Source organism: Argopecten irradians, chromosome 4 (assembly GCF_041381155.1).
Source record: "Argopecten irradians isolate NY chromosome 4, Ai_NY, whole genome shotgun sequence".
Taxonomy (NCBI): Eukaryota; Metazoa; Mollusca; class Bivalvia; order Pectinida; family Pectinidae; genus Argopecten; species Argopecten irradians.
Genome location: NC_091137.1, coordinates 41220955 through 41238032, shown reverse-complemented (window position 1 = coordinate 41238032; position 17078 = coordinate 41220955). Strand labels below are relative to the sequence as shown.

The 17078-nt window shown below is 35.0% G+C and overlaps 1 protein-coding gene across 12 annotated transcripts in view; it reads right to left on the bottom strand.

The window, feature by feature from the left end:
- LOC138321684 (breast cancer anti-estrogen resistance protein 3 homolog) overlaps window positions 1-17078 on the bottom strand; it is a 75441-nt gene that overhangs the window by 18179 nt on the left and 40184 nt on the right. The window contains exon 1 of one of the 12 annotated variants that reach the window (XM_069265563.1): window positions 12901-13047. The exons of 9 other annotated variants lie outside the window; for them this stretch is intronic. Coding sequence is in view for 2 of the 3 variants with exons in the window: in XM_069265556.1 (XP_069121657.1) it covers window positions 4448-4509 (62 nt within the window). In the remaining variant the exon portion in view is untranslated. Of the gene's footprint in view, window positions 1-4447; window positions 5307-12900; window positions 13048-17078 lie in introns of those variants that run through there. 2 more of the 12 variants (XM_069265556.1, XM_069265560.1) reach the window with 2 other exon arrangements.

The following is a 17078-nucleotide window of genomic DNA, read 5'->3' as shown; positions in this document are numbered from 1 at the left end:
GATTATCTGATCTATCAAACACATCAGTTTTTCCACAATGCATCTTTCAATTTTCATAATGAAGAAAACCCAGAGTACCCCGAGAATATCTGCCTACTGCTGACCCAAGAACACCTCAGACACACATTCTAGATCCAGATCCATTTTTTTTACCTCTATTAAATGTGTCAATATGTAAATTATTTTCCTTCAAATTGAATTTTCTCTATGCTTTATGATAGTCAATTCTGGCCTGAAAACATTTTAAAATTTGTTTAACATTACTGGATATGTTAATTATTTCATATGTGTGTATGTGACCATACAATCCCAATAAAGGAAAAGAAAATATTCCTGATTGCATATTAAACAGATAAGTAAATCAGTTATTGTAACCGTTCTCATGCCTTTTAACATGATGGAAAGTTAAGGGGGAACTTTCAGAGTGACATTGGCACGTATTACATTGAAAACATTATTGCATAACTTTTTGTCCAATTCAATCACCTACAGCGAAAACCTGTATCGCTCAAGGGCCTAATTTACAAAAGTGCACCAGTGCATCGTGTCTAATACATTACACACGCATATTATTCCACCATTACTAAAACCATTATGTTTTTGTGATCATCAATTCATACGGCAGTTTTACAGCATGTGTCAGATCATGCCTGAACGAACATTTCATTTTAGTTTGCTTTGATGTTTGGTAATAATAGCTATAGTTATGAGTTACCAGCCCAAAATAATTACAGGATACAAAACATTAATGTTCAGGCCATGATTTACGTCCTCCTGCAATCAAAACAGATTTCAGGGTTAAAGACAATAACGTTGTCCTCAAACATAAATTATCTCCCCTTGAATGAAGCATGCCTAAAACAGTATGCGCAAAATTTGTCCTTTTTTGTTGCCGATGGATACAGGTCTATGTTATGTACTTTATACCATTTTTTCTTTAAATATAAAAGCTGTCCCAATATTACAAGCTCTTTGTGAAAAAGATACATAACATACAGAAAAAAAGACTTCTGACTGACACCATTATGGTATTGTTGTATATTTAACAACTTATTTACACTGAAGACCTGTAGCCTGGATCCCCAACCTTATCATGATGTGCCCCTCACACAGTAACCCTAGTTTACTGACGCACTTTATCAACCCTCCATAATCACCAGTTTATTTTGGGATTCATAAAAAAAGAAAAAGAAATCCTGACAATTCATTCTGGGAGGAGCATCAGCTGAAATGTTTATATCTCCATTATCAGGGAATTTGTTGAACTAGAGATACCTGATGTCTGATAACAAACAAGAGAAAGATTGACCAAAAATCTTAGTTTGCACAGCTTTTAATGTTGTTAAATTAACCCTATTAACGTTAATTTTGCTTTTTTTGAACTCATGAAAGATCCAGTGTTTAAACAAATATTTCAGATTCAAGATGATGTAAAGATTTTCAATATATTGAACTTCACTACATAACTGAAATAAACCAGATTTAATGATTTTTTTCCATGACGACCAGATTTCCGGTCGATATGCAGTAAGGTTAATCTGCAGATTAAGTGATAATCTCCCCTGCACAGTGGGTTCCCACCAGGTGGCACTCACTGTGCAGCTGCACATCTTGTAATCAGTGCACCAGATTGACTGATACCAAGACCACAGGCTTACATGCATAACTAACAACCTAAATCACCCACTAACATCACTGTGTTTACTCTATTTCATGAAAACAGTGCATCAATATTGGTTTTTATAAATACAATCATGTAAATGTTTATTCATTAATAGTGACTGAATTTTAAACAAATATTTGCATATATATGGTATACTAACAGTATCACAGGGCCATGGCACTTTCTTTTTATACTGGGTGGTATGACTATTAATAATATCACAGGGTCTTGTCTGTACACTTCACAATGTATCACATATAGGGCATTGTCTGTACACTTCCCAGTGTATCATATACAGGGCCTTGCCTGTATACTTCAGTGTATCACAGGGCCTTGTCTTTATACTTTACTGATGTATCACAGGGCCTTGTCTTTATTCTTCACTGGTGTATCAAAGGGCCTTGTCTTTATACTTCACAGGTGTATCAAAGTGCTTTGTCATTATATTTCACAATGTATCACAGGGCCTTGTCTGTACATTTCACTGTGTATCATAGGGCCTTGTCTTTACATTTCACATTGTATCACAGGGCCTTGTCTGTACATTTCACAATGTATCACAGGGCCTTGTCTGTACATTTCACAATGTATCACAGGGCCTTGTCTGTACACTTCACAGTGTATCACAGGGCCTTGGTTTTACACTTCAATGGGGTATGACAGTGCCTTGTCTTTACATTTCACAGTGTATCACAGGGCCTTGTCTGTACATTTCACAGTGTATCACAGGGCCTTGTCTGTACTTTTCACAGTGTATCACAAGGCCTTGTCTGTACACTTCACTGGTGTATCACAGGGCCTTGTCTTTATACTTCAGTGTATCACAGGGCCTTGTTTGTACACTTCACAGTGTATCACAGGGCCTTGGTTTTACACTTCAATGGGGTATGACAGTGCCTTGTCTTTACATTTCACAGTGTATCACAGGGCCTTGGTTTTACACTTCAATGGGGTATGACAGTGCCTTGTCTTTACATTTCACAGTGTATCACATGGCCTTGTCTGTACTTTTCACAGTGTATCACAAGGTTTTGTTTGTAAACTTCACTGGTGTATCACAGGGCCTTGTCTTTACACTTTAATGGTGTATTACAGGGCCTTGTCTGTACACTTCACTGGTGTATCACAGGGCCTTGTCTTTATACTTCAGTGTATCACAGGGCCTTAATTGTACACTTCACAGTGTATCACAGTGCCTTGTGTTGGTTTTAACAATGTATCACATGGCCTTGTCTTTACACTTCAAGTATGTATCAAATGGCCGTTTATAATTTACAGGTGTATCACAGGGCCTTGTCTGTATACTTCAGTGTATCGCAGGGCCTTGTCTTTACACTTCACAGTGTATCACAGTGCCTTGTGTTGGTTTTAACAATATATCACATGGCCTTGTCTTTACACTTCAAATATGTATCAAATGGCCTTGTCTGTACATTTCACAGTGTATCACAGGGCCTTGTCTGTAAACTTCACTGGTGTATCACAGGGCCTTGTCTTTACACTTCAATGGTGTATTACAGGGCCTTGTCTTTACATTTCACAGAGTATCACAGTTCCCTGACTTTATACCTCATAAGTAGGCATTCACAACCAATTATGACTAAGTTGATATGTTTATGATAATAAAATATATTGCAAATATAAACAGTCTTGTGGGAATTGTGGAAGTTAATTGTCATAGACAGGTGGTACCACCTGTTGGTAATTGATAGAGACTTCCCAAGGGAGATAATTAGATGCTACTGACATACTATTATAATGGTCAATTCATTCATGCAATAGGTTAAGGAAGGAGTGGAGTACTTTATGTACATACATGATAATGACTTCCTGTTCATATAAAACAGATCCCAATATCATATATACCGATCAAGTTAAAGAGGTTAATAAGTTCTTCCATTTACATATCTTATCTGTTGGCTTAGGTTGTCTCCCCTTAAACCGTCAATCAAATCGCCTTGATGCTAATGAATACATGAATATCTTACCTATATATCATAATGGCTACCAATATTAATACACACATAGTCCTCTACCTCAAAATCTTAACAGGTCATTTAGTACAGAACTCTTTAGAAAAAGAGGTACACATTCGAGCAATTCGGCTGCTTTCCAATGAGTAGAACCATCAATTACTTCAAGTTAACTTTAAAAAAACTAAATTGCAGTATGTGTATACATAAAGAGCTCTCTTCTAAATCATCAAAATGCTTGAAATCAGTGCATCATTTCAAACATTTTGATACACATGTTTAGATGTTGGCCGACCACTCTGGACCGAGTACACAGACACTGTGAAGTAATTAGAGCATAAAAACAGCTGATAAACGGCAATTGAGGAAAAACCATGAAATTTCACTGCCAAACAGATAGTTCTGTGTTTAGATATCTCTTCACTGATAAACAGTAACGAGCTAGATGTTCTGGAATGTTTACTTAACAAGTTCTTCATTGGTCGAAATAATTTTCTTTTGAGAATAGAATTAAAAATATTCGACAATCATTAACTCATTTTCATTACGAAACGCTGGTTTTTAATCATCATTTTCTCTTTAACATACCTCAGCCTACAGGATGAATGCCATGAAGGTTTATATAAGTGACTGGTAAAGTTAGCAAATAATGATTTTTATATATCACAATGTACAGATAATATATGATAAACATTTCTACAGCTGTTCTATTGTACAATCTTTTGTACAATCATACAGTTTTGTCTTCATATCATGAAACTTTCAATGCTTCAGCCACAATTTCAAACTTTCAACAAAACTAAACATTTACCTGCAAAGACTCGCTTCAATTTCCTCCAATTTCTTTTTTCTGTAATACCAAGCCCTCTCCATTTTGCCTGTTAGTTAATCAGTCCAACAGAATATAGACATGTGTTACACGATATCAATATGCCTTCCTGTCCGTATATTGACACACATTTCTAAGGCTTTAGGATGACATATGCTAATTAGGTCAACGTGCTCCAGCAGTAAAACTCGATCAAAACAACACGTCATCTAGTAAATCAAACCTGGTCATAAATTTTAAAGATGAAGATGTATCAAATGTTTGTTTTTGCTTTCTTTTGATACATCTATGGATGTCCTTGCATAAAATATAGATCCATTTAGAATTTGTCAGAATGGTTGATTGAGAACTACAATGCAATATGTAACTGCTGGTTTAGACAAGTTAGCAACACTTGGAGTCAGAAAACCAGCAAAGGTCTCCACAAAGTAAAAAGTTTAAACTCTGTAACTCGATAATCATTCTTTCACGATTAAGTTAGCTTGCACTCTGCCAAAAATTAAGCTGACATCATTGCATCCTTGGCTACTGAACATTTTCTTATCACTCGTGATCAGCGACAACAAAAACGTTTTATTTGTATTTGTAAAACTGGATGGCACCAAAAGGGTCGGAGCTCCATGTGGCATGTCGATGTGTATGCGACATCAAAGTTACTCCGTTCTTTTGATAATCCTTGTAATTACAATACTGTTGAGAATGCTGCATACAACAATTACAATTCTATTTGTTCTGTAGTAGCTTGGCTACAAATGCCAAAATGATGAAGTTTCCTGGAATTTCAAGAATCACATGTTTGTCCATGAAAATTTTAAGTTGATAATTTTGTGATCATAAATACGTACGGTTATATATATGCTCTGAGATTGTCAACTGTAGTCTGTGCAAAAACTGTAAATAAATAGATGAACGTTTTATGTCGAAAATAAATTTACATATCCCAAGACATATGGCTGTACATAAAATGCACATCCTTATAAACACATCTTCAGAAATTGGCACAGGGTTTAAACTGGCACATTAAATCCTCAGTTTATATTTATTGTTTGTTCGCTGTGACATATTTCATCCTTTGCTGGCCGTATTCAGGGCACTTAGACAAATACGACCCCACAAAGCTCACAAATTTCATCCCCAAGTGACTTTTTATAGAAGATTTCCATCTTCTTGTTTAACAAAATCAAATTCATTTTAAAGATAGTGAAACACATTCGACCAAAGCAGCCACATAATGTCCATCATTCAAAATGTTCTCTTTACTGAAAATCTCCCTCCTGGTGAGAAATGTGATTCAAAAATAACAGGAAGGTGCTCTTTATTATTTCGACTCTGTTGATTGAGTTCACTCTTAGCTTCCCGATCTCCAGTTCAGCCCCATGTGAAGATAAGCTAGGCCGCAATGACCAATACTTTTCCAATAATCCAAGTGAGATTTTCTCTAATTCCTGCAGGATCTTCTCAGCTTTTCACAAGATTACATATATTATCATGTCTCTAGAACTTGGTAGTAATATATTGTACAGGTCACAAATGTTAGAAACATTTACAGCCAGATGTTGATTTCATGTCACTGATTTCATATATGATCAATTTCATTATGTCCTCATTAGATTTTAACTCATTCACCCCTGAACACAAAACTGAACTCTTCTAAGTATTGGACTGGATCAGTTCATTATGAAATTATAGGGTTGGTTGACTTAATTAGAAATGTCACTTAATTCAATCAAAAACCACAAAGTGGTATAAACATAAGAAAGTTAGCTCTTACGCAAGGTAACAGATCGTAACAAATTACACAGGTGAAATACACTTTCTGAAACTCCATTGTCTAAAATATCCTGCTGAAATGCCATAAAATTTTGGAAACAGAAAACTTTTTCCACTTTCACCACTTGTGAATCACTCCTTCCACTTCAAGACGAGAAACAGAAATAAACATTTTATCAGTCCTGTATAGGTGTTAGAGATAAACTTTACGAACACTACATCACAACATGTAAATTAGCCCCGACCTCTTCCTGTCGTTACAATCAAAGATGAGGTCTAATTTCTTCATCAGTTTGGTCATTAATGTCATCAAACGAGGGACCAGGTGACTGTGACGTCTTAAGACCGTCTGTGTAAGTGTAAAGTCCACCCTGGCCAGTGTCAAACCCTCCTACAGGAAAGTTCTCTTCAAATCCACAAAGTTGTTTAGGTGTACAATTTTGAAATGTGAGATAATGATTGGTTTAAATTTTCACCCGAGTGTGAAGAGGCCACTGAATACTTTGATGTTGACTTTGCACTTGAGGCGAGTTTTCTATGCTATAGTGTTAATTTTGTCACTTGATGAATATTTTATACCAAGTTAGTGATCGACCTTAAAACACTGAGATCCATCAACCTCTTTGTTTGGGAAAACATGTAATGAATTAAACATGTGTTTATATTGTTGTCCTCACAACTGGTTTCGTGACAACTGGACAACAAATATAGAATATTCCAATTGACACTTGATGATCTCCTTGAAAAGTTTCACATTAAATGTTTCCTTGACAACAGTCGGAGTTCAGAGTCTTCATTAGCTCCTGACTGAGATTTCTTCAAAAAAGATTACAGTTTCATCTTTCAATTTCCTCTCAACGAAATTTCTGTCAATTCATATGAACTTCATGTTTTAATATGAAGCCATCATCAATATCATTGACATTTCTTTTTCTTCAGCACATTGTTTTTCATAAAATAGCGAAATTTCATCTTATCACTTTAAAGTGGTTCTCTAATTGTATAATTCCAGGATATTTCACAAATTATACATCGCTTTCTTTGTTGATACTGTCCAGTAAAACATCCTTTCAAAGTTTAAAGCATGAAACAGTCATAAGCTCCCTCCATTCTTTGTCTCCAAGAGCACACGTCACTGTGAAATAATATCCAAGGACAGACAAAGGATTTTCAACTAGTCATTATTGTCCAAGCTGCTTAAATTATGGAATCATAGGGAATACATCACAGCATAACCTTCAGAGATTTAATTTCCTCTCCAATATCCAATTGTCCCATTGGAAACCTTATATCCGGTGCATTATTAATTTCCCACCAGTTGTATATGGCACGCTGGACAATATTGGAAACGCCATCAATCACTTGTGAAACACCATTTTAAACAAAAACCTGTTACATAATTAACTTCAACAGTTTTTCCCCAACAACAATGGAATCCAATTTTCCCACCATATCCAATGAACAAACGAAGAATATTAAAGTTGTATGATGAATTTTTGTTTGTTATTGTGCTGCGGTATCGGATTAACACCCATAACATTTTAGATTTAAAGTGCAAACCATTTAACTTCCATCATATTTTCCTTATCTGGGTGAAATCACAACATCAAAATATATGCCTCTTTCGAAGGTCATGAAATTCACTTCATATAATTCAAAGTTTTTAAAACAACACTTGAAATATTTCCAACCAGAAATGTTCGGAATGAGAACGATTCTTTTACTGGAATGCGAGGAAAGGAAAAGCTTATCATTGGGGCATGATAAGATAAAAAAAATACTCAAGCTTAATTTAAATGTGTATCATGTATCAACTGCTGAAACCTCACTTGCCTTGGCGTGAAAGTGTAAACATGTAACAGAATACATATGTAAATATGTCTTGTACATGTGAAGTACCTCACGTGTGTAACGTAAATGTGTGTAAATCATGCAGGGTACATAAGGGTAAAAGACTACCTGAATCTCTTTTTTCAAAGTCTGGTTAGCTTGAAAGTTTAACTTTTTTCAAGTTTTTACGGCTAACATGATTATCACATATGATATATACCTTAATTTTCAACCAAGCCATAAAATGGCTAAAATGTAAAACTTATCTTGCATGATACAGAAACTTTTCCAGACAATATTTCACCCAGATTGTAAAACGCTATGTAAGCTGGACCCTAGTTCGAAGTGACTAGAGATTGAAGATTACTCCCCCTATCAACAACTTGGAGGCACCAAACCATCAAATGTATAAGATAAGTCCGATAAAACCCCCAAATTGGAAAACTTCAATGAAGATTGTCAGAGTTTAGGCTCCCTCACCTTTCCCTGCTGATAACCCTAATCTGGGCGAGCAGACGGCATCAGACTACGTCACAGTAGCAGTTGTTTAGTATACAGGAATGGTGTATTAGTATATCAAATCTCAAGACTTCAGGTAAATCACCCAAAGGATTTGTCATAGATGGAAATCAAAACTATGGAATCTCTGATAGACACAAATATGGTAGAATAACACATGCTTGGCCTATCTACCTATATCTATATAAATCTGTTGGTTTTTAAAACCACATTTACTATATATATATATACTGTTGTCAATCTTAATACAAATATATACCTTAGCAAACTTTGCAAACATACTCTTTAACTTGACTGATTTATACCTTCAGCCTTCCTTTTGACTATTTCAACTTTATAATTGTACATAAAACAGTAGCTATATTTGATATTTTTTAAATTTGGCGCATATATCAAGTGTATTTCACCTCTTTGCACTAAAAGAACTGCATGCTAATGACCTAATGCCAATTGTAATAATTATAGGAGACAAAATTATTATGATATTTATAGATTTCTATACATGCATCTCTTTGACAAGTTTGTTGTAAGACTTAGAGCAACTGAAAGAGAGCACCACAAGTTTTGTGTTGAGTTACTTCCCCTTATTCTCCCAAAAAGCACCTTGCAGTGACCCAAGGCCACTCATTCAAAGGCCTAACCTGATCAAAGTAACTTATATATATACCAGACGCTATTTACACAATCTTTTGAACAACTTCATTTACAAGTAGACCACATATTTTGATATATTTCTTGGCTTTTAAAATATAATCTACTTCAAAGACATTCTAAATACCAATTACTTTTTAATCTCATATTTTTTAATGAAAAATTAATTTTTTATTAAAGATCAAATTTTCAAAAGGCCAGGGAAATTTCATAATTTAATAATTTGGTTGAACCATGTTCACCCTTGCACAACAACTTTTTATGAAATTTAGAAACTGAATTAATAAATTCTATGTGTGTGGGAAAACTTAATTAACAAAACCTTTGTCAACGCTGTCGTCGTGTTATCACTATGTGAAGGTCAAGGTGAATGACAAAATGTGCTTAACATCACATGACAGTAGTCAGTGACACCACGATCCTGGTGATGAAACTGTTGATATGGCCTTAATATGTTGTTTATACAATGTAAATGTCAGTGGCAGGTTTGATATACATTTCCCAGATGAAAATGATACATACAACTTAGTTATATTGCCTTACTGCAATGCGGGAATGGTTTGAACAGCAGAGAAAAATGCTTCTCCCTGCAGTCAAGGGTTCAAACCAAGGACCTTCTAAACCAATTAGATAAACAAATTCATCATGTGAGTTATTTCCCCTCATGAAACACCATCCAGTTAAGTTTCATAAAAATCCTTATCCCTTTTCTCCAATCTCTTCCCCCTAAACCACCCACAACCCATAATTATCCCAAAACCATCCGGAAGAGAAAACATAGGACATTAAATCAGCCAGTCCAGTTCCAATACTATAAGTATACTGACATCAGTTATAGGGTAAAACATCTTCTTGGACATACGACACATTGTGCCACATATACTCACATACTCAAACTCTTCCTGGCCTGCCTTGCCTTCATCCTCTAGAGCTTCAATTACTAAAATAATGTGATGTTTTGACACTCGTGACAACAATTTTGTTTTTACTCATATGTCATCAAAATTAGTTGTCCATTTCAGACAGCTTGTGGCATTCCTTTCAGTATGAAATAGCAATTTCTCTCAGATGAACAAATTATCACCATACATCCACATTCATATTGATGTCCAATGTTTCTGACCAACTGTTCATGTCCTTTTGGTATTTTAGATAAAAAAACATTCTCATGGTCTTGGTTGACTCCTGATCCACGTTTATGACATAATTGTCAAATACACTCAAGCTTTCGCTGGTAAAGAAATTTGTATTTCAACACATCACAATATGGAAACTTTGCAACTTCTCCCCATAAAAGTTTCCAAATCTTCTATGTTTTTTGTCACATCTCAAGTATCATCCAATTTTAATGACCTAGAATCCATCCAGCCATGTGCTGTTGGTTTTGTAACCTTGCAAGTTGAGTTCCATTCCTTTCTTGGCCGATTTCTACCTTTTAACACTCAATACATCAACATTCAGATGTTAAAATCTACCAAGTTTTCGCCCTTGTGACCTCCCCCCGACAGAAGCCGACTGTTGTCTGCTGGCCAGGGTTCGGCTGCTGTGCTGTAGTCAACCTCTCTGTGACATAGTTTTGTCTATAATTGTTTATTTTACACAACACTGAACAAGAAATACAAACATTCACATAGTTTCAGTCCATAATGGTCCCAAAATCTCCCTGGGACATAAACTTTCACTACCCTTCATTGTTTGATGTATCGAAAATGATATCTTGCGTGAAAAATATTCACATTTTCACACCAGGTGAGTTCAAGATATAATAACTGTGGCCATGAATGTTAATTAGCTCAAACCCCATAAACCTACATACTGTATCACATAACTTTGTCAATTTTCATCGTTTTATCATCTTTGTCTGATATTTTAACTTTCTATCTCTGAATTTAATAGCCAATAAATAATTCTCACCAATTTTTGATAGTGTAAAATCCATCAATCTATTTATATAATCAGAGTTCCCGTGATGAAAATAAACCACAACATCTATAAACTTTAACATTTTATCAGTATAACAGACCCTATATTATTCAATAATGTTATATTTGATACCAGATTCGTACACCTCAAGGCTGAAGTTCCGCGAGCTATCTCTGACCTGGCACCCCTGGTGTGCACCTGCACTTTACCAATGGGAGGTAACTCTTGTCTCAGATAAAGGTTTTTATCTGTCCCCATACATTACATAACTGGTACACACCCTTCTAGCGTATTTTATTTTGACAATAAGGGCAATACTCAGTCAGGGCTATAGAGAGTGTTATCTATAAAATTACATGTTCAAGGTTTCCAGTTTCTGCAGGAGGATTCAGAAAAACATCATGCATAATTAGAAAACTGATGTCTGTCAAAAGGGGCTCGGCTGAAGTGAGTCTTAAGACTCGCCCCCCGGTCTCTATAATATTAAAATCATTGCTATCAATTGGCTTGATAATTTTTGTCTTTGTGAAATGCCTGATTCTAGACAAAGTTTCAAATCTAGTATTTAAATACTGCTGAGAAAGTCTTATCAACAACTTAGGGTCTGGTGGCCAGTCTAACGTAAACATATATAATATGTAACAGTGATTTCAAGACCCTTCAAAACTATGACCATACTATTACATTCTGCTTATACATATTAATTCATTAGCTGAATTAATTTTCATGGTTGACCAGCAAACCAAAGCTATCTGTGAACCACAAATATTTGACACCCCACAGTAACACATGACAAGCTAAAGGAGTAGTTTGTATGTATGACCCAAACCCCGAGTCACAAGTAGTAAAACTTTTCATATCAGGCTGCAGGACCTAAATGTCAAATTTATCTCATTTTACCATAAATAAAACACACCCAGTTTATGTATGTAAAATTCCTTGGTTGTCTATAACCATCTCACGTTTCTTAATTCAAGGGAGACAATCCACACAAAAAATTCTAATACCTGACAAAAAGTATGCTTGTAATATCATGACATGAAATGTACATCAGACAATTTCATTTGAGCATTATGAAATCTATAATTTAGCTCAATAATACATTTCATAAGTAAACAGTTAAATCTATTATTCAAAATTATTGGCTAATCAATTTCCATTATTATGACGAAGCATGTTCAAATATATCACAATGGAATATTCATAGTGTAATTAATATATAATTATACTAAATCTACTTCACTGTAGGATCAATGTCGTCACAACCCTGATGGTTTTTATCAATGATAATGACTCTTCAGTAAGGATTGATCGATCACCAGACTCTAATACACGCAGGAGCACTGTAACGCTCGTTAATTTCACCACACTGATCAATTATAATAATGAGGAAAGTAAATCAAATTATAATGGATTAATAGCTTTTATTATCCTTTATACTTATGCTAATGTTATCATATCAATTTCTCTATCAGCTGTTATCTTATAACCGTGTTATACAGTAGTGGTGACAGAGGTTGTCAGCTCAACGGGAGAGCATTCGGCTAGTGTTTGGAAGTCCCGGGTTTGAATACCAGTCTGGCTACTACATTTTCTCATCTCCTGTTACATAGGCATGTTAAACAAACATTATGATCTGAATTCAAATATTTGTATACCTACCTATTGAGCACTACATATGAATTACATGTACATAACAGGTAAACAACAGGTAAATTACAGGTAAATAACAGGTAACCTACCTTCATGCAGCGTCAATTTCCTTTTACAAGCAAAGACTTGGTTTTACTATTTAACTTAACGCGCAAAAAATTCCTCTCTTAATTTGTTTAACATGTACAAACTGAGCATTATGAAGAGCCTTTGAGTGCATATAAATAAAGGTGTATATATATAGCGCCTTGTTAGACAGATAAGTACAGCTTAAACACCTACCCGCTATACTGCACACCTACCTGACACATATACCCTATTGTACTAATTACAATAACCACAACAAGCCTAGCGTAGCCATCCACACATCTTACAGGTATCGTATCTATCTATGATCAAGTGGGTACCATAAACTTTGTAATATGGACGCCTTTCCTCAGTTTGAATCGTTCATTCATAACATTTTTTTTTCTGAACCTATCCCGTTGAATAATGAAAAGTAATATTGAAATCCATCAAAATGGCCATATGCACCAGCTGTCAAAAATCAATATCCATATTCATCAGGCTGTTTATGTAGACACCCCACCCCACAAACCCTTACATGGTCACAGATGTTTACAATGCCATGGCCACACATTTCTCTGATACTGTGTCACAAAAATCTGTGCCCCTACTACAGGGTCTCCTCAAGGGATCGATCTTAAATGTCCAGGTAAGTCTATGATAGAGCCTGACAGCCTGACAGTCTACAGTTGAAAGGGTCGAGGTTCGACCCCTTGTCTGGTCCCTAAATTCTGTCCCTCTTGACCCACTTACCCACACAACCCTATAAGGTCTCAGTTGTCCAATTGGATAAAGTCCTTTCAGGCTTTAGGTGTTCAGGGTATATTGCATGCTTTGTCAAGATTCATTCAAACGTGCTATAAAGAACACCTCTATATAAAGGACACTTGCCTATAAAGGACAGACTCGTCAACTCCATTTGGTGCAATTTACTATATATAACTGACCTCTGTATAAAGGACACCTGTCTATAAAGGATATCTTTGCTTTGTCCCTTTGGTGTCCTTTATAGATTTGGCTGTATTACAACAAGAAAGCAAAATTTTGGCCAAAAACACAAGCTATGTCTTACGAAACCAACAATAAGCAATACAGTATTGTCTTTCCCAGCCTCCTTTGAGACATCAAAATCAGAAGATGTAGCACCTGCTGGATCATTCTGCTATAGATAAAATTTTGTAGATAATTTTTTCTGTCCTGTCTACATAATTGAAAGAAAAATACAAAGGGTATCAGTGTGTAATTCCACATAACTTACTCATCTTCAGATTTCTCCGAATCTTCACCAACTACATCCCAATCAAGATCAAAATCCCCTATATCCACTTCATCTTTTTCACTTTCCATTGTGTGTTAAGTATACACTGACTATAATACATATGATTACCTAAGATATTAGAAATCTACACAACACATTGGCCTTAAATTGTCAACTACCCTATCCAACTTATAGGGTCAATTAGAACTGACCACTTCAAGTTTTGGATGACCAATGTCTATTCAATTTGAATAAGATCACAAATACCCCTATGTTTCCTAAATGGAATATGCTAAGCAATCCAAGGACTAATCCATTATTTTCCAATAGGAATTATCAGGGTAGTTAAGACCATAACAAATGTATAGGGCTTATCTTAATACCAGACTAATTCTTGTCCTTAGGGCTGAGGTAACAACTCAATTTCATGGTTTGCTTTTTCAATGATAACAAAGGAAAACTTTACGACAAGCATAGCGGGGTGTTTAAAGAAACAAAATGACACTGATCCTAAACAAGAACACAAACACTTCCTTAGTCTACAACAATTAATGCATTAGAAATTTATTTTGCTAATAAAACATGAAAGATATGATAAGCAACTATGTTGGATTTTTTTTTCTAAAAGTATTTCATAATTTTTAACTGAATTTGAACAAGAGTTATCTCCCATGGCAGACAGATGTTTTCACACATATATAGCCTTAACTGTTTATTTTTCAGTTCAAGTTAAGGTGTTTATTTCCCTTGGGTAAAAAACCGAGACTGATCATCTACAATAGAGGTATTATAAGACGGATTTTAGCTTTCAACTGACCGCTAACTTGGTCAACAGTTAATCTGCCTTAGGACACCAACAGGACATCAAAGAACTAAAGTGACCGCCACCAACCGAGCAGAAAATGATTTCTGTAATATTCTGTAATATCGGTGTTGTAATCTTATTTTGTTAATCAGATCAACCTGATTATCGTGGTCGATTATTCTCTCACGAAGACTACTGCCATGTATTGATCAAATATTCTCTCACGAAGACTAGTGCCATGTATTGTATAATAAGCTTTTTAATTAGGCTGATTCATAAGACTATGACTTAAGCCCATGCTCTCTCATCCAAGTGTGAAATTTACACTTATTATAAAACACACATGATTTGACTTTATATCTTTCATTCTGTTATCATTTATTTAAAAAGAAAAAAAAATCAATTAATTATCAAAAATTGATCATTCATAAAGATTAACTGCTAGTATGTATTATCAAACTGTAAAAAGGACACCAAAGGACATTGTAAAACCGTCCTTTATCAGTCCAATACAGAGGTCTGTTATATAAAGGACACCAATGAAGTTTGATGATCTGTTCTTTATAGACAGGTGTCCATTATACAGAGGTCAAAAGAAAATTCACCAATGAAGTTTGTCCTTTATAGACAGGTGTCCATTATACAGAGGTCAGTTATATAGAAAATTCACCAATGAAGTTTTGATGATTCTGTTCTTTATAGACAGGTGTCCATTTACAGAGTAGCACAAAATAAGTTGTGATTTCTGTTCTTTATAGACAGGTGTCTTATAGTATATTAGTTTGACTTTTTTTTAATTACCGTATTTGACCCAACAAGCGCCCAGGGCGTATACAAATTTAAAAGAATGAAAAGGTGCTAATAGAACGAAATCTGTACATTTTTGTGTAGTTTTGGTCTAAATTTATGCCTGGGCAATTGAAATCGAGGCCTCAAAAAGGGGGAGGGGCGCTTATAGGGACATGAGCGCTTATTAGGTCGAATACGGTAAGTTAACACACGTACACCATAGAATTTGCAGATATTCCATAAAGAACACCCAATACAATTTTTCAAAAAATTCCTTGCATGGGAAATATATCTTTTTAAATGAAATGCTAAAACCCCCAATAGGATTCATCATTGTGACTTCAGGTCTTAAGCCCAAAGAATTCATTATACATTCTCTGATCTTATCTAACATCAACATTGTCAGATATCAAAAACAGAAATCGGATCAAACTTATTTGATGACTCTGTTCTTTGTGTGCACCATCAATGCATACAACTGCACAATATGGTGCAGTGTTGAAAGGCAGTGCACTGGAATGGCCATTTAACCTTGACCTTCACTGTTCTTAATATAAACATGTGATTTTAAAACATATATCCCAAAATATAAACTGGTACATGTATTAATTTTTTTTTGTGAATAAAATTTGAAATTCATTTCTTTTAAAGAAAATTACAAATATAACCACTACACTTTAAAGCAGCAATTTAACTTCAAAATAGTTTTGAAATATAACTCCTTGTACCTTTCATGTTTTTCGTTATCAAAGAGTTCCACCTGGACCATAAATGTGTATAAGAGTACAGTGGTTCCTGTAACACATCATCTCTTCCATAGCAACTCAGCACTTTTATGTTCAAAATGTCTGCAGAAGTCAGAGAAAAATGAAATAAAATGTTTCTTTGATTCCGTTACTTCGACAAGTCTTATTTCTTCTTTTTTCTTTTTATATTAGACTACATAGTTTTAGAAATGTAGTCTTCATTGAATTTGTGCCACACAGTGACAAAATTTTACTGTTGGATATTTATCTTTATGCTATAGATATCTGTAAAACATGTAAATGTTTCCACCTCGATCCACATATAAATAAATGCTGTGACACTTAGATAGAGATGGAACAAGGAGCTAGGACAAGGGAAAATGGTTACTATATTTGCCTTCTCATCACTTCATGTGTGGAGTGGAGGGGGGACCATTCAAGTAAAGCTGCCGAAAAATGATGACTCAGGCAACTTACAAGATTTTTCAAAATCTGGATGTTTTTTTTTAATATCTAACATATATCTAGCTATCGACCCATCTTTAGAAGGCAGTTGAGGTGTTTTTTATGTTGGAACTATCTTGAATCGGGACATACAGGGCC